Below are 12,575 nucleotides of genomic sequence, written 5' to 3'. Positions count from 1 at the left end.
AACTCCACCCAACAAAGGCCACGGGTGAGATCTGACCATAGAACCTTCCTGTCAAGTGAAGGCACTTAAAACAGCGGCATGTTGTTGTCCATCCCGCAATACTTCTTGTCTTCCTTTAGAGAGTCCTCACAAAAAAAGAAAGACATATGATTGACTTGGTACTAATTAAGATATTCAGCAGTGTGGCTTCGAATACCATCACTTATTGTCGTGCAATAAGTGAGACATAAAAAGTTCCAAGCTGTTTTTAGATAATCTACTATTATGATGACAACTCCTGCTAATACTTAGCTACATTTGGTAATGGTTTTTTTTTTTTATTGAATAAAGACTCTTAACCAGAACTTCTCTAAAATATGAACTACAATAACATAACTGAATTTAAAACTAATTAACTTTGCTGTTCATAACCTCTTAATGTAACCAGTTCACCAGATCTGAACTGAACAATGTTCAGTGTTGTCCAGAGCAACACCAGCAAGGCAAACTATGGAAGTCAAATATGAGAAATTTGATTCAGTTTTTTAGCTTGATTCCTACTTTTGAATCTATTTCACTGGTTCAGGTTAAGTTAAAGAATTTTCACAAATGTGAGTAACCGTTATTTGCCCCCCACCCCCAACTTAGCTCAGTCTTGCATAGCAAGACGATGCTGCACAAGATCAGAGACCATGAGGTAAAGAATGCAGTTCATAAAATCTACTTTCTAACAAAGAGGCCACTGACCCAGGAGCAATCAACTTTAATGGTTCTAAAAATGAGGAAATGGGTTACTTCAGGAGAGAAAGTAACCTGGTCAGGTCAACAAATCCAAATATCTGGAGACCCAAATCATTTGAGCGATGATAGGCAGCAGGTTTTGGTTTTGTAGGTTAGCTTTAAGTAACATGTAGTGGAATAAAATATGCTTAGGTCCTTACCGCTGTTGAAAGCCTGGAGGCCAGCGTCATCTCTAAGTTCCCTTTTAGCCCCAACAATGCAGGAACAAGGATGAAGACTTCTGACACCTTTGTGAACACCGTCCAGTGCTGCAAAGACCACAGATATGTACATTTGTTATGACCATTCTGGTTTAAAAGATTCTATTCTTTAAAACAGATTAAATTGATTCAGTTAAACAAAACATCTGATGGAGCATATAGTGACTTGAAAAACTGATGTGAGCTTCTTGAGCCTAACAGCTTAATTATAACTTTATCTAACTGTTAAATCATATATTATATTGTAAGCACCAATCAACATTCACCAACCTCAGCACGAAGAATGCAGGCAGTGTGGCCTTTTTTTCTTCATAATATATCCTGTTGCCATGTGTTTCCTAGGGAAGCGAATACACATGAACCCAGCCATACAGATCATGCCATGAAAAACATGATTCTTCAGATGAGGCCAACCATTTTCAGGGCTTCATAGCCAGACAGGGGCTAGCATAGGAATCCTACTGGTCTGCCAATATGTAGCTCAATATGCAATGAAATGTACAATGTAAAACCACTCTGTATTCTGGGACCTTTCCATCAGAACTAGCATTGACTTCTTTTGCAGTTTGAGCTAAAGTCGCTCAGCTAATAGCTACTTTACTAAGCCTACTTGTGAATCAAACAGTGCCAGCCATAACCATTATACAGGTTTAGCAGTATTCTTTCATTAACTGGATGTTGATGCAACAAGAGGGTCCTGGGTTTGAATCCCAACCTTGGTACTTTTGGTGGGTCCTCTCCAGTTACTCCAACTTCCTCCCACAGTCCAAAACATGACTGTCAGGTTAACTGGTCTATCTTTAGGTATGAATGTGTGCGTGCACACATGTATACCCTGTTTGTGTCTGTGTTGCTCTGTGATGAAGTGGTGACCAGTTCATGGTGGAGGAAGTGGAGGTGGTGAACAGACTGTGAAGTTATTGTCAAATCAAGATATAAAACCTGTGATGTCCTCAGCCTTGGTTTAACTTCTGCATAACTATCATCAATGTGAAGCGCAACGTCATTCACAGCAAATACTGCCTTGACATTAACAAAGACACAGCGGGACAGATCATTCGGGAAAGGATGGACAGGGTGAGCCTGACTAAAACTACCTGGATGTCAGGCGACATCTGGGGCTTATTATGTGGCTCTTCTTATTTTCAAGCTCAAATGAGCAACTTCACGTTCAAAAACAAGCCATACGATTTAAATTTGCAAGCAACTTTCGGAAAAAAAAAAACAAGCCCAAAGCCACTTATAAAAATCTTACACGTCGACGGAAACTTAAAATAGCTCCTGTTTTTCCAGCAACAAAATGTGCATCTCTCATTTCTGTTGCTGCTGATGCTGTTTCATAAACAGTGATCACGCACAGAGAAAATAAAATTAAATTACAAAAGAAAATAGTAACACACAGTAATGCACAGTGATTTGGATAAGCAACTTTAATCTGATTATTGGATTTGAAATAGTAATGCGTTAGATTACGCATTACTAAAAAAAGGGGTCCGATTAGAATAGATGTCAGTAACGTGTTACTGATATCACTCCACAGGCATTGTATAAACTTCCTTACATACTCCAAACCTTAGAATGAATTCATATTTTTCTGTATACATTACACAACTGGATCTTATGGATGAGAAAAAAAGCTACAGACTTGGACAGCTAAATATTAAAGACAGTTTAGTCGTGTTAAGATTGTGAGGATCATAAAGTTTGTCAAGCATGTGCCAGGAAACGTGACTCGGTCTGCTGGCTGGCATTTTAATGAAACCTCTAGCTGATATTACTGGGCCTGACTCTCGATAACCTCCTGCCTGGCTGCAGGCCAGTCCTTCAGAGCTGGGTTGCCTGTAACTCCCTGGGCCTGTCACAGTTGTGCCGGGCTGTTGCCTCTATTAAGGCTTCATGCAGTGATAGCAGGTTTGTAGTCTATTCTGGCCAGAAGGCTGATGCTGATGCCATCGATCTACAGGCAGTAAAAGTGCTTATCTTTGAGGCCAGTCCCATGGGCCTCCTGCACTTACACTCAAGTTTGCTCTAAGCTCAATCAATATTCTGCAAGGCTAAAACAGAACAGAAGAGGAAAGGAAAGTCAGACGTCGAGAAGACTTCCTTCTCGGAAAGCTAAACGAAAGTGAAGTACAGTTGCTCTGCACTTCTTGGGGGTTGCTCCCAGTAGATGCACATGGCTGATACATGGTGTTGTCAATGTGTTTGCGTGTGCAGTAGGTGTGGCACCAGATCCTCGGCGTGGTTCAAACCCTTTCGGAGCTGTCGCCAGGCCAAGCTGAGCTCCTTTCCAACAGCCAGCCTCTGGCTTTGGCTCGCTGCCCCCTGTAGACCCAGCAGCCTAGAAGCACTTCTCTCTTCTTTCACAGCCGCATGCTCTCAAGCGCTCTCTCAATCTACTTCTGTCTACCTCCCCTATCTCCCTCTTTGACTCCCTCTTTGATATATGTTGTCTTCCCAGAACATTGACTCTAAGCCAAACAAGCTCCTCCCTCAGTTCTAGGAACTCCACTGGACAGACCCAGTACCTCTGTGTAGAGACTTATAGGAGCTCTGGTATGCAACCCCCACGAGGGTCTGGTTACCCAGTTGAGTAACATGGCTCCACTTTATTTGTGATCCCTGCACTTGCTGTACTGAGAAGCCAGTCCTGCAATGTGTGCAATTGGTGTGCAATGTGACGGTGTCACCGCATCTCCACCGGCGTCACAGAAAATAAACCGCATGGCGTCTGTGTCATTTTCCTGTTCCCTGTATTAATGATGGAGTCAAAGTAAACCCTTATGGACAAATATACTCTGCCTTGCAAAATTGTGCCAAACACTAAACCTTCTTCACATTTTGTCATAAAATGTCTCCTTTAAATGATCTGCAATGATATTGCATTTTATTTGGATTTGTTTGGACAAAGTAGCGCTCGATTATTAAGTGGAACAAGAATGATTAGCGTTTTAGTTTTCAAAAATGTTTCACAATTCAAAGTCATAAGTAAAGGATACTCTTCTTCAGAAGTCTTTTGAATCCATTAATCAGGGGTGGGCAACCTGAACTTAAAGTTTTGTCACAATATTTTGCAGTACTATTGTGATAATGATAAAAGTGACGATATTACATTTTTAATAGGCAACTGTATGATTGTGACTGTGTGTAAACTCAAATAACGCTCTTGAAATGTTTCAAATATTTTTCAAGTATTTTCACATTTATTGGTGTTTATTGATAATTTCAATGAACAAACAGTGGAGAAAATATTAAAAGTATTAATCTTTACATGTTTGACGGGTTTTAAACATCATTAATTGGAAAATATTGTGACAAAGAAAAATTTTAATTCTTATCATGATAAAAAATTTACCACGATAAAATATAAACATCATGATAAATGCCCACCCCTACCATATAGGAATCTAAAGACCAATGGAAATGTTGTATTGTCTTTGTGAGCTTAGTTTATTTTGTAAAGAAGATTTTGTGTAAATTTCTATATAATCCCTATACGTAGAAAACAGGCACAAACATGAAAAATATACATGGTACTCGCAAAAATCACACTGCTTTTTTTCCTTTCATTTTACTTTGTTTGGGCCTAGCTCATCAAATTCCAAATAAAATACATTGAAATCTGTAATTGTAACAATGAAATGTGACAAAAGTGCATAAAAACACTATATCATGTCTGAAGGTCAACGGTATGCAACACTGTGATCAGGTGCAAAAGAATGGCATCACACACGGACAATTATTTTTGACAAAGAACAACTGTTCAGCTTGTGAGAAAAAGTGAGGTGGGAAAATTTGAAAGCAATTATTGGAGTGGCGATATTTGCAAATTCAGGTACAGAGGACCCCTTGTCTTGTACAAAACCATCAAAGTGAGCTTTAAACTGTTCCACAAGATTAAAGCTTCACATTTGAAATGTTTGCATCACAGATGTAGAGAAATTTGATGTGATCTGTTCAATCTAACAAATAGAAAATAGGCAATACATCAGTTTCCAAGGATTCATTGGAACCATTAACAGAGTAAAAGATTAGCCTGAATTAGGGACATCAGACTAATCCTTCCAGTCTCAGTGATTCATATCCTAAACAAGAAGCGGTCATAGATACCAGCAGGATTTCATAGCCAAGAGCTCAGGTAATGTTAATAACACCAACTGTCAGGCCAATCTGAACTACGCAGTCAGGATCATGCACCGTTTGAATAACCAGACAGGTTCACACAACTGCATCATCATCCTTTCAGTTTCTCTAAACAACCCTGAGGCCAGCTGTTGGTCAGATGGTTTACTATGGAAGAATTAAACCCACATTCTGGTTTCCTGTTGACTGCTGAGTGAAAACCAGATAAGTGGATGTGGTTGGACCAAAATAATGGGAAGCAAAGGGCTGGCCAGCGTCCTTCGCAAAGTAGGATTTCATGTTTGCTGGTGCTTTTATTTTTAGATTGTTGTTTTTGAGGCTTTACTGGTCTTGGGGTTTTTATGGCTACCAAACCAAACTCCACACTTTACAGCCAAAGACAGACGACTAGACAGATGACCACAACAATATGTCAAACCTTTTGGTTCAACCTTTTTCTTTTTTTCTTTAATTTTTGTACAATAATAATTGTGACTGAAATTTATTCATTTAACCATGCCACCTAGTATCCACAGGAAAGCTACTGTTAGATGACTTTTGCCCAACTGAACCGGTCGACTCTGGAGTCAGAAGTTTGTAGCCCAGACACAAAGAAACAGACAGTTTTAGGTCATGTCGCTGCCAGGCCACTGAACAAAACTATGCAGAAGTCTCCTCTTCTATACCAGAGAGGGTTGTTCTTTCAGGGCCAACCTTCAGTGGGAATGAGGCCAGAGGTACTCTGGATGGTCATAGCAACCAAGGCCACATATAAAAGAAGCCTGACACAAAAAAGAACTACATACTCATCTGTGTATCAAAGCTTAAATCACTATAGTCTGTCAATGAAAATGAATGAACTTGACATTTCTGTGGCTCTGGAGCGTTTAAATTCACTATAATTCCTAAGAAGTGCTGTCTGACCAAACCAGTGAGACAGAGACTTAGAGATAGACATTCACCCTCCACCAAGGGCAGGCAGGATTAGCTGAGTTAGCGTTTCATAGCGTCTTGACGAAGGAATTAGGCAGTGAGGCGATCTGCTGCTTGATGCTCAGGAGAACTCACTGGGATGGTTGTTTTAGTTGTTTTCAGCCTCACTGGAAAACTCAGAACAAACACTAGTTGCAGGACTGCCTGCAGGAAAAAGTGTGACAAAGTAGTCAAAAACGACACAACATTCTTTGTGAGTTCTTTCTGAAATTCCAACAGCATGGTGCCTATGCTGAAGCAGCATGAAAACTCTTTATTTTGCCCTCGAATCTCCGCATTCCTGGTTAAGTGAGTATACCTCACCACACGATAATGGAGGCCCTGACACCCACACTGTACTTTGCTTTCCCTCAGATTCTAGCTTTGTTGCACTGTGCTGCCATTTCAGGTGCTCAAAGAGAGTAAACTTTATTGCCCTGTCCCCCTCCATCCCCCACCCTCCTCTTTGTGCTAAGTCTCTGAGGGTCCACCATGTTGCCATCAGTATGCGTGTACACAATGTACTGGTCTCCTGGCAGGCTGACACCTCCAGCTTTTCTGCATTACAAGCTAACTTTTTACCAAAAAAATGACCTGTCACAATGACTTTGACCTGTGCAGGAAAATTGAAACATATCAAACAGAAAGAGCCCAAGTAATGCTTGAATCACACTTTTTCAAAGACATTTCTGGTTAAAAAAATATGTTTTTTGAGAGAAACTGATTGGATCTAGCTCCAACTGCCTACCCCAATAAAAACACCTTCCCAGCACATCTAACTGCAAACTAAAGATTGTGTGATGGGTCATTAAAACACTTTTTTTTACCAGAATGGTCAAGTCCTGGAGAAAAGACTACATGGGCGTAAAGCAGAAAAAGGTTATGTAAATACCCAAGCATCTCCTAAAGAGGGACATTAGATAAACCAGCAAGCGCAATGACTGATGCATGCCTCAATAAGCCAGGTGATTATAATGTTCCACTGACAATCCCTTCTCATTGTGTGTGTAGGTGTGTATTGTCTACTTTAAAAAGACAATGGTTACAAAAGATGTCCATCAACTTCACCTTGGCTGTAAGCTAGGGTAGTTGCATCCAGTCTAACTTGATATAGTTAGAACGTAAAAATAGATTTTCTATCATCTACTGTAATTCAGTGATCAGATTAAACTCTTTTAATCAATATACTTCCAAGCTTAAACATGCATCCATTTTGTATGCCCTCTAATACTTATTGGGTTACAGCTGCTGTTGCCTATTTCCAATAGTAAGTGGATGAAAGACTTAGTATATCCTGGGCTAGCCACTAGTAAAACACTTGTTAACACAGAGAAAAACACTACAGATAACCACACACTCTCACACTTAAGGACTATTCAATTCCTGGCAGCTTAGAGTGGCCAATTAACCAAACATACATGATCTGAATTGGTGGTAAAAAGCTACAGTATCTGGAAAGAGACCGCATGCAAGGAGAACACAATCTGGTCTTTTACCTAGTGCAAAAACAAATTCTAATTCATTTTAGGATGATAACCTTTTTGATTATAGTGTGGCAGTGTAACTTACTTGGACAATGTCTAGCAACATTCCTGCTGCCACCGTTCCGAAGCCAGCCAGCAGAAAGGGAAAAACCACTTGAAGACCGATGGAAATGGAGGTCTCCTTGAGCGGCGCTGGTGGCTCAGGGCTCTGATTGATGCTGTTGTCGTCACTCTCGTTGCTCTGGCTTGCGTTCTCCAGGAGAGCATCCTCCTCTCGTTGGCCTTTGGCGTTGGCCCGGCAGTCTAATGCCACCACGATCTCTGACCTCTCCTCGTTTTCCCCGGTCTCACCGATCCTTTCCGTGAAAGATGTGACCTCGGTGAGCTCGAACTCGCCTCCAGTTTGTGGGCTCATCTCTTCTGGGCCTCTGGTGAGGATCAGCGGGTGGACAGAGCAGTTAGAATTGAGGAAGGTTGGGGTCAGGGGACCTCCCTCCTTCTTCATCTCAATGTCCCCCGAGGACATCTCGATGTCAGGGAGCTTATCTTGTTCTTTTGACCAAAGTACCATGCGGAGGCCTTAGACAGACAGTGCACTCAGCAAGAAAATGTAAGCGTGCCTTAGGCTAATATTTGGGGGAAGGTCAGACTGGAACTTATTGCTTGATCTGGTTTTGCACCTGATCTGTCCAGTTGATTTATCCCATTAAATAGGCTAACAGGGACTATGGGTGGTTACTAAAGATTTAGAGAAAATCGATCTATTGATAAAGACGTCCAGCAAGGCACATGCAGCCGTGCTTCTGCAGAGCCCGTGTTCCTGTCGGTGCTTCGGAAGCAGAACCAGTATGTTCTCCATTCACTGCAAGGTGCTAGGGGTGGGCCGGCAAAAGAAAAGGCATCATGGTTCAAAACAAAAGAGAAAAGAAAACAGTAGACTCGGGAATTCACTGCTTAACCCCCCACCAGTCTATTGTAAACAGCCTTTTAAAGTCCAGAACAAGCTGAAGAAACACTGAAGAAGCCTGAATTCTGCAGAGACTGATCAGTGTGGGATCCTGCTCGGAGCACCAGCCTGGAAATGTCTCCTTTTACGCCACGTGATAGCTGGAAGCTTTTCAAAGAGGATATTTTAAGATCTTCTGTACAAGAATCAAATTACCAGCTGCGGAAAAGCACTTCCCAAACCAGAGTTGCCAGTCACCTGTGGGAAAGAACATATCCATCAATTATTTAGTACTCAAAGAAACATTGTTGGTATTTCAGATTTCTTTTTCAAAGTCATGAGCCTAATCCCTTACAATAATTACACTGAGTCGCATAATGGAGTCCAATCAAAACACTGACATAATCATAAGAATAGAAACAAAAGTGACAAGGTTGCAGCAAGTTCAAGCAATTGCTTTGATGGAAGCATTGTATAGGACATAGAATTTCTGGTAGTTCAGGTTTTGATCTCTGGTATTCTGGGATTGTTGCGTTGAGACTAAACCAGTTACATCCAGTACCAGATTTCAAAAATGTTGCTAAAAATACATAACCAGTGACGGAGGGGATGCAGTTGACCATAATATCGACATGGCATTTGAAGATCATACCTCTTATTGAAACCTCACCTTTGAGGGTTGACAACAGCCAAGTATGTGTAAAGGGTTTAAACCTCCAAGAATATTCATGTTGGGATAGAAAATGCTGGGTTAGTTATTTTAACCTGTTGGGGCAGAGGTTGGTCACTTTAAACCAAATGCTGAGTCAAAACTTTTGGCCACGTATGTTGAGGCCGCCATTTTCAATTTTACAATGACCCAATCAAACTTTATTGAGCCTTTTCCACTAGATGAAACAGGAAATGAAATGATCAAGTAATGCTGTACAGTAATACCAATGCCAGGAGGTGGTGCTAGTGACTTTGATCCACTCTATAGAATAGTTATGTTCACATTGGTCTTTTATGTAGTTAGTAGAAGCTAAGGTAGCTATGTCCAGCTCAGAGAAGGTGCAGCGAGAACCTAACAGCTTTTCAGTTTAAACTGAAAAAAACGACCAACTATCAGCCCATCCCAAATCTCAAACCCAAAATCATAATGCTGATTCTAATTCTGATCAAATATTTATTGGATTTTATGCTGTTTTGGGCTTAGTCTTATTGGAGCATCTTGTTTTTTCTTTGGATTTTATTAACACTCATTCTTAACAGGTTGGTTTTTCTGCTCTATTCTATTTTACTTTTGTTTTATATTTTTGAACGCATAAACAGCTCTAACAACATAATTGTTTTGAGAATAAAAAAGGAGTGAATTTTTTCCCCCAGATGATTAAGATCAATGCAAACTAAAAACAAAAACTTGTTAAACCAAATTAGAGTTTAGTTTAGTAATGCAGGTTATGTGTTATTCTTTTCAATCTTTGTCAGCTAGACATAAGTCACTTTAACAACCTCTTAAAAATAAACTTTTAAAAGAGTCAAATTGTTTTAACCCAGCAGGTTTTAGAGTGTAGAGCAGTGTTTTTCAAAGTGTGGGCGTGTGGCCCCTGGGAGGCACCAAAGTGGTTTAGGGGAAAGGGGGCGCCACATGAGAACAAAAACATAAACCAAAAAAAGTAACTGCGAACATTTAGCCAACTTCACCAAGCCATAATCTATCCATTAATCCAGAAACCAATGGCGTTGTTACAAGACGTAAAACATGATATGTAGTTACCAACATTCAGGTTGTTTGGATAATTTTTGTTGAAAGTTGTTCATTTTAATGCTGGGATTTGTTTTTAGGTCTTGTTTTGTTTATTATTTTCATTGTGTGTAGCGTGGTTAGTGAAGTGCCTATGACGCCTGGGCTTATTTCCAGTCTATGCTAATAGCACTGAATGTATTTTAAATAAAATACATATTGTTGCACGATATGATTAATAAATTACTAAACAAGCTCATTTGTAATTAATGTAAAGCATAATTCGAAATTTGATCAGGGTGTACATGGCAATTTGAAACATTACTAGTACCTGTATTTGATTTATCTGCTGATTGCTAATTGCACTTCTTGCTAACCCTATTTAGAGGTAAATGTTTGGGGTTTTATCTCGCGTTTGCCGGTTTGCTCCCTTGGGGGGTGTCTAGCTATCCCACACTTTGAAAACCCACGGAGTAGAGGAAACTTCAAAGAGGACCATTTTGTAATCTTGTTTCAAAATGTAAACTTTTTACTGTGAAATTTATCCAGGAGAAATTGCTTTAAAACTGTCCAGAATTTGAAAATGATATGACAATTTTGTCATCCATATTGTTTGTAGAGCATTTTAGTGTCCTTTAAAAAAAAAAAAAACTAAAGAAAAAGAAGCCTAAATATATTGACTTATGCAACTCTTGTCTATTACCAATACAGTTTGATATTGAAGATATCAATGAATTTAAGGCATAAGGTTTGAGAAGTTTCCTCAGATCTGTCCTGTTCAGAGCTAAACCGAACATTCACCTAGATCGATTTTTTATCGACCGACCAATCAATCAATCAATCAATCAATCAATCAATCAATCAATCAATCAATCAATCCACAAAAAACAGCTTATATCAGAAATGTCTGCGGACCTGCACTGCTTTCTGACTTTGAACAGCCTTTCTCCGGCTGCATGTTGCGACATTCGCGCACAGCCTGTTGGCTTTCCGCGCTGAAGCAATCCTCTGCTTAGTAGTCAGGACCAACGCTGCCCGAACCCAACATGGCAAAGGCGTAAATTAGTGCTCTCCTGGTCAAGGGCTGAATAGCCGAGCCCTCCTGTTCTGTTCTAACTGCTCGTTTTTACCGGGGCAGAGGGGCTTTCTGTTGTGATGCCCGGCTTCAGTGTCACCACCGCTATCGCCGGCAGGGTCCAAAACTCATGACATTATCTTCACAAAACACTCAATAATTTCTTTATAATTAAGGTGCATGCCGATTTTATTTGTATTCGCCAAACGGCACACAATGTTCACCAAATTAAACTTTCTGTGCTCTACAGTCCGTTGAATGAAATGTGATCTCAAGAAAGAAATTTACCTTAAAACTATCAGAGATCCGGAGAGGAAGAAGAGGGGAAGCGAAGATCAGAGTGCGCACAAAGCCTCCGGGCGGCCGCCTGAACGCTGTCCTCCGCTACGCGCACGCCTTATGTACGGCACCGGCTCCGCACAGCTGTCTTAATGCTTGGTGGTGGCTAATAGTTAAACCATCCCTCCCTCCCTTCCTCCCTCGTGGCGGAGGTTGCGCCCCCGTCCCATTGCGCCCGTCCAGTCAGTGCACTCCCCCCTCTAACCTCCCCACCTTCCAAGCGCCGCTCGCGCGCGGAAGCATGGATGCGCCTTCGTAATACTTCAGGAAGGGGGTGCCAAGAGGCCACAGCGCGGGCCTCTGCAGTGTGGGACATGCCGGGGCTCCTCTGGTCTGGAGTCGGCTGCGCACATCAGGCTGCGCAGTCCCAACGCCAGTGGAAACTCCGCGATGGCAGCCGACTAATTTACAACCAGCCGCTCAAACCCAAGTTTTATTTTAACAATAGACCCACATTCACTAAATGAATGGGCACTCACGCAGATTCGGAACATTCTAACCGAGACCGGCGGCCTTTAGTCACTAATCCACAAACATGGGACATAAATTAGACTCAAGAGGGTTTGACCTGCCTGACACCCGCCTAAAAATAGATTTATTTTTTTTTTTGCGACATAGTGGTTTGAGAATAGTTTGAATAGATCAAGTTAGAACGTCAATTGGTTAAATAAACAAAAAGCAATGTAAAAACAGTAGATACCAAAGAAACAAGTCCAATTACAAGATTAGTCCATTTGTAACATGAGAGAAAAAAAAGCCAAATAAGACGTCATAATTTTGATATGCAAAAGCATAATGATGAAATACAAAGTCATAATTTCGACATTCATAGTAATAATTTCGACTTTATAAGTGACAATTATGAGACTGAGTCATAATTATGAGATTCAGTATAATTTCGACTTTAAGTAAAAGTAATAGTTATGAGATAAGA

The 12,575-nt window shown here is 40.7% G+C and overlaps 1 protein-coding gene across 1 annotated transcript in view; it reads right to left on the bottom strand.

The window, feature by feature from the left end:
* The window catches only part of slc41a1 (solute carrier family 41 member 1), a 31,314-nt gene extending 19,516 nt beyond the window's left edge, over positions 1-11,798 (bottom strand). The window contains exons 1-3 of the mRNA XM_032550066.1: positions 11,591-11,798; positions 7,644-8,762; positions 921-1,028 (exon numbers count right to left, since the gene is read on the bottom strand). Of these exons, the coding sequence (XP_032405957.1) occupies positions 921-1,028; positions 7,644-8,129 (594 nt within the window). The 5' untranslated portion in view covers positions 8,130-8,762; positions 11,591-11,798. The remainder of the gene's footprint in view (positions 1-920; positions 1,029-7,643; positions 8,763-11,590) is intronic.
* Between the last annotated feature and the right edge of the window lie 777 nt (positions 11,799-12,575).

Source organism: Xiphophorus hellerii, chromosome 20 (assembly GCF_003331165.1).
Source record: "Xiphophorus hellerii strain 12219 chromosome 20, Xiphophorus_hellerii-4.1, whole genome shotgun sequence".
In the NCBI taxonomy this organism is placed as follows: domain Eukaryota; kingdom Metazoa; phylum Chordata; class Actinopteri; order Cyprinodontiformes; family Poeciliidae; genus Xiphophorus; species Xiphophorus hellerii.
Note: the sequence above shows the minus strand (reverse complement) of the source record. Positions and strands in the feature narration are given on the sequence as shown.